Source organism: Haliotis rufescens, unplaced genomic scaffold (genome assembly GCF_023055435.1).
Source record: "Haliotis rufescens isolate VD_foot unplaced genomic scaffold, xgHalRufe1.0.p SCAF_4, whole genome shotgun sequence".
Lineage (NCBI taxonomy): Eukaryota > Metazoa > Mollusca > Gastropoda > Lepetellida > Haliotidae > Haliotis > Haliotis rufescens.
The window spans coordinates 56,213,210-56,231,408 of record NW_025964112.1 but is presented as its reverse complement, the minus strand read 5'-3'; the positions used below and the strand labels follow the sequence as shown (position 1 = coordinate 56,231,408).

At 42.4% G+C, this 18,199-nt stretch overlaps 1 protein-coding gene across 3 annotated transcripts in view; it reads right to left on the bottom strand.

The window, feature by feature from the left end:
* Positions 1 to 1,744: 1,744 nt before the first annotated feature.
* Positions 1,745 to 18,199, bottom strand: part of LOC124114645 (dolichyl-diphosphooligosaccharide--protein glycosyltransferase subunit STT3B-like) — a 36,584-nt gene continuing 20,129 nt past the window's right edge. For all 3 annotated transcript variants that reach the window (XM_046475322.2, XM_048381649.1, XM_048381651.1), the window contains 10 exons: positions 17,445 to 17,543; positions 15,481 to 15,627; positions 15,008 to 15,211; positions 14,086 to 14,288; positions 13,185 to 13,372; positions 11,795 to 11,966; positions 11,145 to 11,318; positions 10,198 to 10,311; positions 9,385 to 9,591; positions 1,745 to 7,131 (listed from right to left, as the gene is read on the bottom strand). In XM_046475322.2, coding sequence (XP_046331278.1) covers positions 7,054 to 7,131; positions 9,385 to 9,591; positions 10,198 to 10,311; positions 11,145 to 11,318; positions 11,795 to 11,966; positions 13,185 to 13,372; positions 14,086 to 14,288; positions 15,008 to 15,211; positions 15,481 to 15,627; positions 17,445 to 17,543 — 1,586 coding nt within the window. In that variant the 3' untranslated portion in view covers positions 1,745 to 7,053. The remainder of the gene's footprint in view (positions 7,132 to 9,384; positions 9,592 to 10,197; positions 10,312 to 11,144; positions 11,319 to 11,794; positions 11,967 to 13,184; positions 13,373 to 14,085; positions 14,289 to 15,007; positions 15,212 to 15,480; positions 15,628 to 17,444; positions 17,544 to 18,199) is intronic.

The following is an 18,199-nucleotide window of genomic DNA, read 5'->3' as shown; positions in this document are numbered from 1 at the left end:
ATCACTCTCTTGCAACGCTTGTACGCATTGTACTCTCAGAGCTGGTTGTACTATGCATACAACTGCTAACGGCCTTATTTGATTCTCTGGCAAACACATCTGTTCACCTCGCTGAGGGCCATCATTTGTTCGTCTCGTACAAATATCTCTCGTCCTGGGAACACAAGGCAATTGTAGAGGACTGTCGTAAGTCCATGTTAAAGTATGGGAGTTACCATCATCTATGCGCTACTGTGGAACAGGGCCCTGGTTAAGGACCTTACTTGCTTGTCTGGTTAAAAAAGGTAACCACAGGCAAATATACAAGGGGCACGGGTGGCCCAGTCGTCTCAGGCGCTGCGATTCGCTTTGCAGAGTTGCGTCCCTTGGACACGCCAGAAACCTATGATTGTGGGTTCGAATCCCAGTTCACCACGATTATGTTTCTAGGTTTGTCGGCACCATACCCGTGCTCGTAGGTTTCACCGAAGTGGTAAACGTCGGTGACCTGCATCACTTTTCCACGTTTCCTCCCACATTAAGCTGACACACCGTTATATAACTGGAATACTGTTAAAAGCGGCATTAAACCCAACTCACTCACTCACTCAAGCAAATATACAGGCAATGTTTGTTTTTTGATTACTTGATCTACAGAGCCATTATCTCCACCAAAAGGTTCATGAGCGGAAATTATATTTTTCTTAAAAACTCATGACAATATTGTAATCAACATAAACACTCAAGCAATTTTCCTTTTCCATATTTCAACCTCTTGACAATACTCTGAAGAGATAACTTCATATTTGCTTCCCAAATGAAGTGAAAGAACATTTTCATTTACTAGAGTTCATCTGTCATGTTAAGGACCATCCAATTCTTTCATATAACTAGTATGTGAGTGAGTATGGTTTAACACCGCTTTTAGCAATATTCCAACAATATCACGGTGGGGGACACCAGAAATGGGCTTCAAACATTGTACCCATGTTGGGAATCGAACCCGTGTCTTTGCCGTGACGAGCGAACACTTTAACCACTAGGCTACCCGACCGCCCCTTTCATATAAATACAGACAACCTGTCACATGACAGACATGACACATTAACTATAGTAATATGAAAGAATCAGGTGGTCCTTAACTTCTTGTGTGTAGTACATTAACTCCATTATATCTTCAGTACACTCAAGTCCAACATCAGGTACACTCAAGTCCAACATCAGGTACACTCAAGTCCAACATCAGGTACACTCAAGTCCAACATCAAGTACACTCAAGTCCAACATCAGGTACACTCAAGTCCAACATCAGGTACACTCAAGTCCAACATCAGGTACACTCAAGTCCTACATCAAGTACACTCAAGTCCTACATCAAGGTACACTCAAGTCCAACATCAGGTACACTCAAGTCCAACATCAGGTACACTCAAGTCCTACATCAAGTACACTCAAGTCCTACATCAAGTAAACTCAAGTCCAACATCAAGTACACTCAAGTCCAACATCAGGTACACTCAAGTCCAACATCAGGTACACTCAAGTCCAACATCAGGTACACTCAAGTCCTACATCAAGTACACTCAAGTCCTACATCAAGTACACTCAAGTCCAACATCAGGTACACTCAAGTCCAACATCAGGTACACTCAAGTCCAACACCAAGATTGGATGAAATGTATAGCCTGACAACATCCACAGCAATCTGGTCTGGAACCCGAGATAAAGTCAAGATTCTGCTTTTAAAAACAACCAAAACAGGACATACACATTTACAGTTTATTTTTTCATTGGGTTTTATATGCATAAAATTATCCCACAAATATACAGTTATCCATAGTCAACATGTACATGACAAGTCATCAACACCTAGCAACAATCATTCAAAACAAACAATTTGTAATTAGCAACATGCTAAAATAACAGACATTAAAGTGCTAGCCCTGGCATGATCTGAGAACGTCTTTCATTCAATCTACATCTTAAAGTTTGCCTAGGAAAGGGATTCTAATCAAAGGACTGTAACGATTCACTTCGTTGCTATGTGATACATACCCCGATAGTGAGGACGATATGAAACATACCTTGATGGTAAGGTTGCGATATGATCTTGATAGTAAGGTTGCCATGCGGTAAATATCTCAATAGTACGGTTGCCAACTGGCCATGCGATACATATTTCAATAGTAAGGGCGGCACGATACGTATCTTGATAGTAAGGTTGCAATATCATCTTGATGGTAAGTTTGCAATGGGACACATCTTGGTGATAAGGTTGTGATGCGACACAAATCTCGATGGTAAGGTTGAGATGTCCTATCCCTACCTGATACAATGGATTTTGACACCTTTGTTACAGAGACGAATTCCATCATCACACACAATGAACATAAGCCTACGTAGATGTGAGACGTAACAGCAGCTTTGGACCTTTTGTATATGCCAGCAGAAGTATTTTACAAAAAATATCCATGCTCATTTACAAGTTAACCTTAGACACACCTGTATTGTTTCTTACTGAATACATTGATGAGTATCGGAATGCAAGAACGTTGAATCAGTGAATCGTTACATCCCTATCAGCCTCAGTTTGAGAGAGAAAGGACAGGACAGGACAGATACATGCCTAGTGACTAGAAAATGGAGCAAAGGAACTAAATCAATGTACAACTTCATCAGGAATTTAGTTATGAAAGGTTCTAAGTTTCATGAGTGAAACCAATACAGCACCCTGTCAGCACTGTAGGAACAACAATGGTGATGCTTTTGATTTTATTCGGTTGAAATGTGTCCGACCCATAGCTCTCAGCTTGAAATGGAGATCCACTCCACTCACCAAGTGGCACAGTGTGAGAAAGCAATCTTTAACAGTACTTCATTATGTAGGTACGGGCGAACTGGCTCAACGTTGGTGAAGTCAAAGCAGCATATGTCACAGGTGATCATATCCCAATTGTGTAGATTGATGATCATGATGTCAACCACTGGATTGTCTGGTGCAGACAATTATTTACAGACCACTGTCATATAGCTGGAATATTTCCCAGTGCAGAGCTAATCAGCAAACAAAGTTCCAACTTTGGTCCCACCCAGGATCATAAGCTGCTGGGCACATGAACATGACATGACATGACAAGGGACATGATGTCCATCGATTAGAGGATAATATTCCTGCAAAGACATACAATCCCAGTGATTGTCACTCAGACAACTTGGCCACTCATGTCCCTCCACTGAGAGGACACATTATCAAGAGGCCACAGCAACCCCTCAGGGGACAGTGGTTCCCTGTTTTATGGCAAGAGCTATAAGACCATGAGTGAGTGAGTGAGTGAGTTTGGTTTAACGCCGCTTTTAACAGTATTCCAGTTATATAGCGGCGTGTCGGCTTAATGTTGGAAGAAAGCCCGAAGTGATGCAGGTCTCAGACATTTACCACTTCGGTGAAACCCACGAGCACGGGTATGGTGCTGACAAACCTAGAAACATAATCGAGGCGAACCGAGATTCGAACCAACAATCATAGGTTTCTGGCGTGCCCAAGGGACAACTCTGCACAGCGAAATTGCAGCGCCTTAGACTACTGGGCCACCTGCGCCCACTTATGACACCATGAGGACTCAACACTTTTCAGGTTGTCAGGGTGTGAGCAACAACAGTATTAAAACTAGATTCCTGTATCCATGTTGATCAGGGTTTGTGCTCACCATGCGGACATAACTTGACTTTAGGAGTGCAAGTTTCAACTGAATCTACCCTGGTGAAGGATGAAGGTTCAATGAGGTTCTAAGTATGGATTTTATGGAATGATTTTTACAGAAATGAAAAAATTAAGAAACCAAATGCTTGACCATAGTTAGAAGTTGATTTCAACACACATCCCATAACTTAGTAAGTCTGATTTTAGCGGTAATAAGTCTGTTACCGATATGGTCTTGTGCTACATACACTACACAACATTTGCTAAAGATCCAAATAGTGACCCTTAGCAAATTTGAGTAGTATATAAACACAAAGAAACCACAAGGTGACTACTTCCTGTGAAACATACAGATCGAGCTTGTCCATCTATTCTGCCTATAGGACACCAACATATTGAAAAAAAGTTTTTAACACAATAAAAAAAACATTCACAAGAAAAAATCAAACTGCCTGCAGAAGAACCTATTTGCCAACCTGAGATTTGTGGCTACCATGACAAGGAGTCATAACTGACTGGATTTGGAAGAACTTTTCAATGGAGCTGGCAGACTTTAGACTGCCCAATAGGCATGTGTCTAGTAATGGTGTGATTAGTCTTCGAATGGCATTTAGAAGTGATATCCATATGGAAGAGAATTTATGGATGTCACAATAACGAAGTTGACATCCATGAATTAGGTGTAATTAGTGTCTTGGGTGAAATCAGTGCTTCAGCCAGGTACCGTAAGAAAGCCAATAAATAACACCTTGTGAGAGTAAACAGAATCCATGAACACAAACATTATTTGCTCTTCCATATTCACAATAGCTGCATTACTGTATATTGGTGTAGGTATTTCAGTTATATCATGGGGAGGCTCAACTTCCTCCTGCATGGAACACATTTCAAATTTATTTAACATGTCATAAGCATGTACGGAATGTCGCCAGTATCTAAGTTCTTACTTCCATCCAAATGCAATTTGAGATGAAATATCAGTTCAATATTTCAATGTAATTATTGCACACCAATAATGACAACAAAAACATCACCTCCTTGACAAGTACAGAGTGGAAAATGCAGGTGTAAGGCTAAAAAAAATAATAGTCTTGGTTCTCAGGTACAGCCCACATCATCAAAAAGTCCACTGCACGTTTCGTTTACATTTCCATCTTCTAAAAAAATCAAAAAATCATATCTTAAAAACAAAGAGATCCCATATAGCACACAGTTACTTCCCTTTACATGTGCAGTGCTTTACTGAGCATCTCTGTTATGGTCATGGCGGCAATGGGAGTTTGTATGCTTGTTTATGTAGTTAGGCCCTTTCCCAGTTGGAACCCCAAAAAAACACCGCACGCACCAATATATTAAGTCATTGCCTGAGAACCATTTCTTCTATATTTTTAAGCCTAAAGTTGGTAAGTTGAATGTCAACACTGTGTTCATTAGGGCTGTAACAATTCACCGATACTAAGTTACTCGCGATACTTGAATCGTCAGTTTGTGAGATCGCGATACACCATAAAGAGAACGCAGGAACTAATAGAGTTATCTCCCATAATAGCAGAAGTAGCACAGCGCCACCTGTAAACATGGTAGAACATGAGGTCATGGTAGCTGAGGAAACGCCAACTAACTGTTACATTTAATAACCATCCCTTCATTTTAAACTGTTTTCTTCTTGTGGTTTTCTTTGTGAAAGTTTTTGAGATAACAATAAATAAATGTATGAAGAAAGATGTTTTAGAGCTGTATTTTTTAATGACTTCATTTCTTACTATTTGATGTGGTGTATCGTGATACCAGTAGTATCGTCAATTGTGATACGAATCATACCGCAAGATACAAGGCGGCGATACCCAGCCCTAGTGTGAATGGGGGTGGGACAAGTCAACAGATAGTGCATTGTTTTAGCTCAAATGTTGCATCAATGGCACAACCAGGTATTTTTGACTTGGTGGAAATTAATTCAAGTTACAAGGGTTATTGTTAGGTTCAAGCTTCATACAATTGCCATCACAAAAGGTCTGTACTGACCTCAAAAAATAAATTTAAGTAAAATGTTTTTTCCCACGTCACCAGATACGGCTCCACCAGATTGATCATTGAGTTTCAAACACGGCTTACAGTGTTGCAGAGATAGAAATACCTTGAATTATGAAATAGAATGTAAATATCAGATTTGAAAATGTCACGTCAAAGGAAACATGAAAGTTTCACAGATACATCAAACCATGCTGACAGTCTTGAATAAGCCCCAATACCATGTATAGTGTTATTGCTCTGTGGGTGAAGTCATTGGATTACAACTCAAGGCATAGGATATAGGGCTGGGACGGTAAACTCAGGAACTCAGGAACCCGGGTTTCCACAGGACTACCCTGACCCCTGGTTAGTCACGTGATATATTGTTTTAATGTCAAAAATTATCTAGAACTATATGGTTACACTACAAGTGACTAATGTTTGCATTTCTCTCTGACTATGCACCCATTATTTCTGACTTTTATGTTGGAATATAAACAAAACTTCAGTCAACTTCAGTGTATGCATGACCAGATCATTTTATACGTTTATCTAAATACATTTGGTCCTGGGCTCATTCAACTATACCCAATAAGACATTTTGTACCTGTCTCTTGAGACCTACAGTGGGTACCCGCATAGGGTCAGGTAATAGTGGGGTGGGTACCCGGGTAATAAATTTAGCTTCGTCCCAGCCCTAGGAGACATGAATATGACACCATGCCGAAGCACTGATGAGGGACAGACTGCACTGGACATGATCGGGATGATTTTCTAGACAACAGCAGGCAGCATGAGGCTTTGAGATACATGGTCAGGTTAGGATGTGTGTGTGCTGGTTACATTTTGTTATTAAACTAGAATGAAAGATGAATAGATATCAGCACCATTGGCAGAGAATTCACAAAAAAATATCATCTATCTTACCAGGAAACTACTGTAAAATTCATAAAATTGGGTCCTAAAATTTGTTTTAACTGTTTTCAATGCCACAAATTTTAACACAGAGGACTACATGACAATGTACATAGGAGTTGGTCTCCTTTACAATCAAACTGCTATTGGACATAAGCTTAGCACTTTCACATCTCAACAACCACAACTAAATCTCAGGTCCAGAATATCTCTCTCGATATCTGGCCACTGTAACAATGATCCATGTAAAGGGAGGTTACTCTGGAGCAATATTCTCCAAAGGGAGACCACTCACCCATCATATACACACACATTCATATAATACACCCATACTGACAATCATAACATTATCTTCACCACTGATAATGACAAACTGATCCGTTAGTGGTGTTTGACCCTCATAATAGGGGGAGATAACCCACATGGACTCCCTGCAGACAACAGAAGAGTTATGTTTTCTTGGATTTCTTCACGCCTTTTTTCACAATGGGCTTGTACTTGATTGATCCAGGTCTTTTCTTATTTGTCTGCAAGGGAAGTGGAAAATATTAATGAAGATGCAACTGGCCACATGTCAAATGACATTTTCTCAATGCAGCAAATGCAATTCTTATAATTTTGAGACAAATGTTAACGTGTACAAAAGAATCTTAAAATTCGTCAGCAGTTTCCTGAGAAGAGTAAGTTGCACTTTTTAAAAAGGCTAATGTGTCAATGTTTTAACAACCTTGACGTTTCATGAACGACAATAACAATGGATACTTTTGCTTTTATATTTGGCATATTCTGTCATGAGCTCGATGCCTTCCCAATACCAGTCAGTCAGTCACATTTCCATTCATATAGAAGTCAGTTAGTTTGGTTTTACGCCGCTTTTAGCAATATTCCAGCAATATCACGGCAGGGGACACCAGAATTCGACTTCACACAGTGTATCCTCATGGGGAATTGAACCCAGGTCTTTGGTGTGACGAGCGAACACTTTAACCACTCAGCTACCCTACCGCCCCTAATTCATTTTGAAAGTAGACGTCCCATGTGCATATTACTAGAACAAAACTCACGCAACTGTGATAAGCATACTGCCTGATGATAATTGTTCCATGAAAGAAAACTGTGTTTTTAGTGATCCACAGACTTTCTTATTCTGTAAATCATGCTTAAATTACGTGAGTGAGTGAGTGAGTGAGTGAGTGAGCGAGTGAGTGAGTGAGTGAGTTTGGTTTTACGCCGATTTTAGCATTATTCCAGCAATATCACGGCGGGGGACACCAGAAATGGGCTTCACACATTGTACCCATGACGGGAATCGAACCCGGGTCTTTGGCGTGACGAGCGAACGCTTTAACCACTAGGCTACCCGACCGCCCCACTTAAATTACGCAAAAACGTGTTCTAGATGCAACACTGGAAACTTGTCTCAAATTCAGTTTGTTTCAAAAGCAAGGCACGGACATCATCCATAGATTGACTCCATACCCTGCTTCATCTGCGTGGTTTGCTGCCACTATTCCAGCCATATTACAATGCTCTGTAACTAATCAAGTTGGACCTGAGAATTCAGTGACTGATAGCAAAGCCAAGATCCATGTCGTCAGGTTACAAGCCTGACCAATTTTAACCTGCAATGTCCCATACTGTCAGGTACAAGCCTGACCAATTTTAACCTACAATGTCACATACTGTCAGGTGCAAGCCTGACCAATTATAACCTACAATGTCCCATACTGTCAGGTACAAGTCTGACCAATTTTAACCTGCAATGTCCCATACTGTCAGGTACAAGCCTGACCAATATTAACCTACAGTGTCCCATACTGTCAGGTACAAGCCTGACCAATTATAACCTACAATGTCCCATACTGTCAGGTACAAGCCTGACCAATATTAACCTACAATGTCCCATACTGTCAGGTACAAGTCTGACCAATTTTAATCTGCAATGTCCCATACTGTCAGGTACAAGCCTGACCAATATTAACCTGCAATGTCCCATACTGTCAGGTGCAAGCCTGACCAATTTTAACCTACAATGTCCCATACTGTCAGGTACAAGCCTGACCAATTTTAACCTACAATGTCCCATACTGTCAGGTACAAGCCTGACTAATTTCAACCTGCAATGTCCCATACTGTCAGGTACAAGCCTGACTAATCATAACCTACAATGTCCCATACTGTCAGGTGCAAGCCTGACTAATTTCAACCTGCAGTGTCCACAGTGGCACTGCTACACTTGGCAGGGAAATGTTGCTTACTTCAGAACACATGATATACTGGAAATCAAACTCTGTGTACTGACTGCTCAAGACAGTAGAACTCACCATACCCCAAACACCTGTGGTGTTAGAATAGGTCCCAGCAACCAATGCTGGTTGTAGGGAGTGAGAGATTTTTATGTTTTACGCCGCTTTTAGCAATATTCCAGCAATATCACGGCAGGGGACACCAGAAATGGGCTCCACATATTGTACCCTGGGTCTTCCGCGTGACGTGCAAACGCTTTAACCACTAGGCTACCCGACCGCCCCGCTGGTTGTCAGGGGTGACTATATGGATCAGGTGGTCAGAATCGCTGACTCGGTTGACTGCATGTCATCGACCTCAACAGCATGGAATGATGCTCACAATATCACTCACTGGATTATCTGTCCAGATTTGACTATTACAAACTGATTTCGTATAGCTGGATTATTGCTGGGTGCGGCTTTAAACAACTACACAATCATTGGACACAACCAAGGGAGCTTTAATCAAGACTTCTAATTCAATAAACTCACTTTCCTATTCTTCTTGCGTGCAGTCTTCTTCACAGGTATGTGTGGTTTCTTGACAATTTCCCTGTTGTTCAAGTCCTTGACCTTGTAGATGCGCACCAGCCAGTGCTCCGTAGTGTACGCCTCCTCCAGGTGGGTCAGGTCAAACTCCTTGTTCCCGATCTCAACGCCACGGGTCCGGTCAAATCCTGCAGGGGTCCGGAAGTCCAGCTGTGAACAGACAACCCACAGATAACACAATATCGGCTACAAAAATCATTTTTTTATTAATGCTTGATGGAGATACCAATACTTTATAGCGATATCTATTATTCATCAAGTGTTATCAATTCAATGTATAAACAAGCATGAAATACTCATATCCCCCACCAATATGACATGTCCGCTTGTGTGCAAGGTAAGAAATTGTGTACATTTGTGTAAAAATCTGCTCTGGAAATGAGCACTGCCACCATTTTCAGTCAAAGTCTTTGCTATGGAAACTCGAAAAATAATTTTTTCAAAAGTCCCAAATTATCAAAAGGCAGCAGTTCACCACTAGACCTATCTGTGTGCCAAGTTTGGTTAAGATATCTCTCATGAATTTTGTGTTCTGCTCCGGACGAATGGACGGCACCCATTCCCATATCCCACTTCCCCTTCGTGGTGGGGGATAGTAATGCCAGAAATACCAACTCTAACTGAATCTTTTCACAGGCCGCCATCATAGAGCTGGAACATTGCTGGGTGCGGCGGTAATCAACAAACAAAGAAGAAAGTGTAGCAATGCATGAAACCATTGGTGCCCTCCCCACAGAGACCCTTTAGAGAGCTCACCTGCAGCTGTCCGAATCTGTAGTAGGACAACTTGTACATGAGACAGTTGAGCAGTGTCGCAGAGCCGGCCGAGTCCACGCGGAACTCTCCTTGCGGCGTGAAGTAGTCCGACTCCTGAAACACAATCACTTGTTTGTCACATGTCTGTTACTGCAGTTCCGAAGATAACAACTTGCACACCATGGTATCTAAAATCTTGTAGAAAGCATACAATCTTTTCTTATCAATCGGACCAACATACTGTCATGATTGGTTTCCCATCCATTAGACATCTAATCATCTAATCATATAATCAACCACTCAAGCTTTATTCTGGAATTTCTTTTAAAAGAATAGTTTCCATGTCAAAACAATTATTTATTTCCAGTGTAAGGCTGATCCTAATCAGCATTATCATCATGCTTCTCTACACACCAGAATCTAACTTTGAGTACACTTTGAGGCAACTGAAACTAGGCAGCTGTGTGATCACTGATAACTTGCTTGTCATTACAAGAATATGGGGACCAGGCATCATCAGGGGTGCAGCAGGAACATCAGGGGTGCAGCTAGCGAGGGGCAACAGGGGGCAACAGCTAGGGGCAGCATGGGGCAATCAGGGGGAAGCAGGGACAGCATGGGGGGTGCAAGGGAGCAACATGGGGCAGCAATTGGGGGGGGGGGGGGGGGGGGAAGAAGAGGGAGAGCAGGGTGGCAGCAGGGGGGGAGAGAGAGAGCTTGGGCAACAGGGATGGAGCGGGGGGGGGGGGGGGGGGAAGAGAGCTTGGGCAACAGGGATGGAGCGGGGGAGGGAAGAGAGCTTGGGCAACAGGGGGTAGCAGGGGGTACAGAGGGCAGCAGGGGGGGAGAGAGCTTGGGCAACAGGGGGGAGCAGGGGCAGCTGGAGAGGAGGAGGAGGAGGAGGAGAGCAGGGGAGCAGGGGAGCAGTGCAGCTGTGGAGCTCTTACCCTTATGTCTTTGGGATGCTCTCCTTCTGCGATCCTGACCATCCACAAGAACTTGTTGATATCGTCCCCAGAGTAACCGATGACTCCACCAAAAATGACAAGCACATAATCCACATCCAGACTACGCATGATGTCATAGGCAGCGGTTTCATTTGACGACATAGCTTTGCCCACCTGGAACCAACATAATTATTATGCACAGAGAGTGGATCATCCATGGCGGTGGTCATACATTTAACTGTAAATAAACATATGTTTGACACCAATAAGTACTGCAGACCAAAAAGTTAATTAAAATCTATGTTGTAATGAAACTTTTTTACTTCGCAAAGTGCATCAAATCCTGTGAGCAGCTTGATTAAAAGCATGAATAGCTTTGGAAAATATCTGTTGACGCCAAGTTGACATTACACATGCTTTGCAAATCCTGCAATCGACCGAAATCATGGAAATCTGAACGGCAGTTTACGAACCTGGTGTCAATTTTGTTATGCGATTTTGATTGGACTATACATAGACATGTTCGTCCAGCCAAAATGCAACTCCATAATTCCAGCCTAGTTCAGAGAGGGTGGAAACTGGACTTTTTTACTCAGTAAACTCCCTTGCCTCGGGAAGATATATCGACCACAGTCATCTGAAGGGCTTACCAAGGCTATGTGACTATTATTCCATGTGTTGTTATCCACTAACGTGGTTCTGTTCCCCATGCCTGCTATCTGGTAGCCGTAGTCCCACCAGGACATCACCCGAGCCTTATCGTGTGTGTTCTGACGTAGCCAGTAGTACGCTTCACGGAAATCATCCAGAATTGTGCGGCTCCTGACAAACATACAAGTGGCAGTAATAAAGAGAAATGTTTCAGTTGTTTACATGGTTTAGTCAGTGAATCTTTCAGTATTGAAAGCGACAGCATTGTTTGTTTGTCTGTTGTTTAACACCGCACTAGCAATATTCCAGCTATATGATGGCGGTCTGTAAATAATCAAGTCTGGACCAGACAATCCTGTGATTGACATTATGGGTATCCATCCATGCAATTGGGATACGATGACATGCATCAACCAAGTCAGGGAACCTTACAATTCGATTCATGTATTCGCCTCTTACGACAAGCATAGTTGCCTTTTAAGGCAAGCATGGGTTGCTGAAGACCTATTCTAGCCCGGATCTTCATGTGTCATTGAAACACCCTTCACTATCAATCATTTGCAAGAAACTTTTATATTAATGATATAAATTCACCTTTATCATTATCACATAGCTGTAATGACATGAGTGATGCTGAGTAAAACACTCCCTCATCTATCTGAACGATGACAACCAATGGCAAATGTACTAATGATAAAAAGGTTAAGGATCACCTAATTCTTTCATATATCATAGGTATATGGCATGACATATTTACTACAGTAATATGAAAGAATTGGATGGTCTGTAGTGAGAGTATGGTATTACACAATTTTAGCAATATCCCAGCAATATCACTGTGGGGACACATGAAATCATCTTCCTGATGCAAGGGAGTTAACTGACAGTAAAAGTCCAGTTTCCCTCCTTGCAGGGACATAACTTGTAATAGCCAATAGATCGGCAAGGGTGGAAACTGGACTGTCATAGTTAGTTAACTCCCTTGCCTCAGGAAGATGACATGAAATGGGCTTCACACATTGTACTCATGTCGGGAACTGAACCACAGCATTTGGCGGATGAGCGAACGCTTTAACCACAAGTCGGCCCCACTGCCCTTTGTGTGGTCCCTAACTTATTTTTTTGAGTAGTTGTTGGTTGGTTTGTTGTTTTATGCCGCACTCAGCTATATGACGTAGGTCTGTAAATAATCGAGTCTGGACAAGACACTCCAGTGATTGACGTCATGAGCATCGATCCACGCAATTTGAATACGATGACATGCATCAACCAAGTCAGCGAGCCTGACCACGCAGTCCCGTAAGTCGCCTCTTACGACAAGCATAGTCGCCTTTTTTGGAGTAGTGGTTCAGTTCTGGTGTCCAATATGGATATAACGAGATGACATACCCTCCTTGTCCATATGATGCTAACACAATGCTGGGGCTGGAGTAGGCACTGCTGGTCACCCACGTACAGTGGACAGCAAATAACATCAGCATCATCAACATCGCGATGACGATGACACTCTTGATGTTCATGCCGACAGACTCTTCATCCTTGGGCTTGTCCTCCTTCACCTTCTTAGTCTTACCGACCTGAACAAAAGGGAGATAATCCTCAAGTCTAATAGCACATCCTTATCAGGAGAAAATAAAGGTAAACCACAGTCCTATGAAGAATCGTACTGGTACATAATGACACCCAGAGATTTGGGAAACCCTGCCTAACAGAGGATTAAAGTGATGCAGGCTGAGGACATTTACTTCTGTTGTGGGAGAATCACGTTTAACATGTTTAATGCAATCATCAATATCACAACTATATCCCCGTGGCCTGTTAAGAATGGAATTACAATTTTTTGCATTTATGGAGGCATAAACATAAAAGAGATGGTGATTATTCTGTGTAAATCTGTATAGTGGATTTACACAAAGTGAGCACACTGCTTTTATGCATTTATAATTCCAAACATATATTGGAGTCAATTCTTATAAATATAAACATCAAAAATACGATCTTCATCGGATGCTTAGAACACACAAATAAAAGTCCAGCCCATTTCATTATCAGCCATCAGGAAATCGAAGTCTGTTAGTAGCATGGCCAATTTTTTTAATATTGTTTTTTAAGAACCATCAACATTGTTTACCCAGCTGTATCAACCCCAATGGACGCTCCCTTAGTCGTCTCGTATGACAAGTACAGGTTTCTGATGACCAACGTTAACCTAGAATCTTCAAGGGGAATTGAACACGTGAAAGAACATGTCTGAATGTAAAGTTCCTCTGGAAACAGAAATTACATTCACCTTGTCGTACAGCCGGTCATTCTTGTTCTCCTGGTTCTCCTCGGACGTGGATCTGTGGGACTTGGGAGTGTCGTCTTTCAAGTAGATCTCAAATGTTTTAGAGAATGCAATAGCTGCAAGGACGCACACGATAGGGGTGAGCGTGAGCATCAACCGCACCATCACGCCAGCGAAGTAGCTGGCAAATATTGCGTATAACACCACTGGAAGAGAAATCAGAACGATATGAAGCACATGTGAATTATGAAAGCCTATTAAAACTTGGAAAACGACAAGAAGCTGAATGGGATTTTTTATGCATGGGGAACTGGGGACCTATCCAAACCCAAAAATCTCCAGGGGAGACAAGAATGGGATACTGGGGACCTACTGTACCCCTGAATAATACTGAGAGAAAAACAAGGGGTACCGGGGACCTTTTCTGAATCTAAAAGGGAGACACGCATGGGGTGCTAGGGACCTATTATAATCTGGAATCCCCAGGACAGACAAGCATGGCATAGAGGGGGACCTCTTCTACCAAGGAATCCCCAGGTGCGACAAGGATTGGATACTGGGGACTATTCTATCCTGGAATCCCTGAGAGAGACAAGCATGTGACACTGGGAATATATTCTAGCCAGGAATCCCCAGGAGACACAAGGATGGGATCCTAGGAATCTATTCTACCCTGAAATCCCAACAGGGGAGACAGGGATGGGACACTGGGGATCTATTCTACCCTTGAATCCCAAGAGGAGAGACAAGCATGGGATACCGGAGATCTATTCTACCCTTGAATCCCAATAGGAGAGACAAGCATGGGATACCGGGGATCTATTCTACCCTTGAATCCCAACAGGAGAGACAAGCATGGGATACCGGGGATCTATTCTACTATGGAAACCCACGGGCAGCGACTATCCCATCCAGTAAGACTCACCAAACACTCTCTCATCATTGATGTTTTTGATGCAGTACCACACCCCTGCCGGGAAGGCGCACACCAGGATGTGGAGATCAAAGAAGAAAGACACCCACGTCGTAGGCTGATGCTCCGACACAGATGCAATTATAGGAATGTGAATTTTGGCATAACCAGTGTCCCATAGTGAGTAGAACCGTCCACTCCAAGGAGCTATATAACCTGAAACACATACATACTATACATGATTCAAGCGAAGACTCTCAAAAGAACAAATGAACACTAAAACAAGCTACATTTTTCTGTTCCTAAATTGATACTATTTATTTATTGTTTAATGCCATACTATAGCTATATGTCTGTAAATAATTGTGTGTGGACCAGACAATCCAGTGACTGATAACATAATTATTATATTCCCCTTTGGGTAACCAGGGATTGTTCAGCAGTAAGCATGATGTAAAGTTCATCAACAGTGGAGACAGACTCACCTGCCCAGGTAAGTCCTACGACCCCCACGAACACCAGGCCTGCGGCAGTTGTCGCCGCAAACAAAAAGAAGTACTTGAACTCAGACTTGGTCATCATAGTCTGCAGGTACCGGATGCAGGAGTAGGCATTGAGCAACACAAACACACCTGCAAGTAGGAACACAAACACCTGCAAGTAGGAACACAAACACCTGCAAGTAGGAACACACACCTGTAACTAGGAACACAAACACCTGCAACTAGGAACACAAACACCTGCAACTAGGAACACAAACACCTGCAACTAGGAACACAAACACCTGCAAGTAGGAACACAAACACCTGCAAGTAGGAACACAGACACCTGCAACTAGGAACACAAACACCTGCAACTAGGAACACAAACACCTGCAACTAGGAACACAAACACCTGCAAGTAGGAACACAAACACCTGCAAGTAGGAACACAAACACCTGCAAGTAGGAACACAAACACCTGCAAGAAGGAACACAAACACCTGCAACTAGGAACACAAACACTTGCAACTAGGAACACAAACACCTGCAACTAGGAACACAAACACCTGCAACTAGGAACACAAACACCTGCAAGTAGGAAAACAAACACCTGCAACTAGGAACACAAACACCTGCAACTAGGAACACAAACACCTGCAAGTAGGAAAACAAACACCTGCAAGTAGGAAAACAAACACCTGCAAGTAGGAAAACAAACACCTGCAACTAGGAACACAAACACCTGCAAGTAAGCAGATGGGGCTTTGCTCATCAGAGGGAGCTTAGCACTGATATAGATGATTTATGCATGCTCCAACACAGGTTTATAAGTGGTAAAAATGACAATGTGAAGAAGACGATTTATTCTCATAAATCACAACAATGATACAGAGAAGGGTGTGCACTAGCAACATGCTTCCAATGGAGAACATGCATACTTTTCTTAACACAGTTTGAAAGTTGAACAAGTATGGACTTGACATCACCTGACATTAAATATGAAAACGGTTGTTGGATATTTACAAGATTAATCTGGCAGCAACTGATTTCTAACATCTGACAAATTGCGGCAATCCAAAAACAAATACATTTCATTACCGATTGCATTTCAACACTATGTACTTAACCTGCACCCTGATTAGCATGACTATCCAGCTCTCTCAAAACAAAGTTCAAAACATGAAAAAAATCATATTTTTTCAGAAAATACACACATCAAAATCAAACTTTGCACTGCACCTCTCCTATTAGTATAGAAAGCGTTCCACAAATTTGAAAAGAATCCATGAAGTAGTTCTCAAGTTACAGGTCACACAAATGTTGAAGTAAAAAGATTCTAAGTCAAGAAAAATAAAATAGCTGTATTTTTTCTCAAAATCCAAATATTGAAATCAAATTTCACACTGCACCCCTCCTATTGGTATAGAAAGTGTTCACCAAGTTTGAAAAGAAGCTATGGAGTAACTTTCAAGTTATAGGCACACAAAAAAATGTCCTCAGAAGAAAGGATGGACGGAAAGAGGCACACACGATGTTGGATGGTTAGTTGTTTTACGCCGCACTCAGCAATATTCCAGCTATATGACGGCGGTCTGTAAATAATCGAGTCTGGACCAGACAATCCAGTGATTGACATCATGTGCATCGATTTACGTAATTGGGATACAATGACATGCATCAACCATGTCAGCGAGCCTGACCACCTGATCTCGTTAATCGTCTCTTATGACCAGCATAGTCACCTTTTATGGCAAGCATGGGTTGCTGAAGACCTATTCTATCCCGGATCTTCACGGGTCTCACAATCAGAAGGACAAACAGAATTCCTTGGTATTACTTTATACCCCTGCCCTTTCAGGTCTTGTAATGTGTCATCTATCGTCAGTTCACTGCAATACGTCAAATGACACCAAGTCCTTCAGTCACAGATGCTAAGATACAGCCAATATGAGGATGTCCACCCCTACCTGCTGCTGCCATGTGCTCGCTGGTTCTGATTGGCTGGAAGCCAACAAACGGGACTTGCATGGACAGGATGAGACCCACAATAAAAAAACTGGAATATGCTGAAACAGAAAAAAACATCCACAATCACGCTGAAGTCAGACAAATACAGTAAGCAGTATTTCCCCTCGTTTTCAACTAAAACTGTTTCAGTCAAAGGAACTGTTAAAATTCTCAAGTAACCCACGTCCAGGATTTTTCCAGTTTTAGTTACAAAACTGATTCTTCAAATATAAAACTCATGGGTTTTCTGCATCCCCAAGCATGTCAAAACTAATTTACTTCATTTATGAAAGCAAGCTCTCAACTGGGGACCTTGTCTGCACTAGTTTCCACATGGGGAGACAATCATGGGATACGGGGACCTAGTCTGCCCTAATTTCCACATGGGGAGACAAGCATGGGATACGGGGACCTAGTCTGCCCTAGTTTCCACATGGGGAGACAAGCATGGGATACGGGGACCTAGTCTGCCCTAATTTCACCATGGGGAGACAAGCATGGGATACGGGGACCTAGTCTGCACTAGTTTCACCATGGGGAGACAAGCATGGGATACGGGGACCTAGTCTGCCCTAATTTCACCATGGGGAGACAAGCATTGGATATGGGGAGCTAGTCTGCCCTAGTTTCCACATGTGGGGACAAGCATGGGATACAGGGACCTAGTCTGCCCAAGTTTCACCATGGGGAGACAAGCATGGGATACGGGGACCTA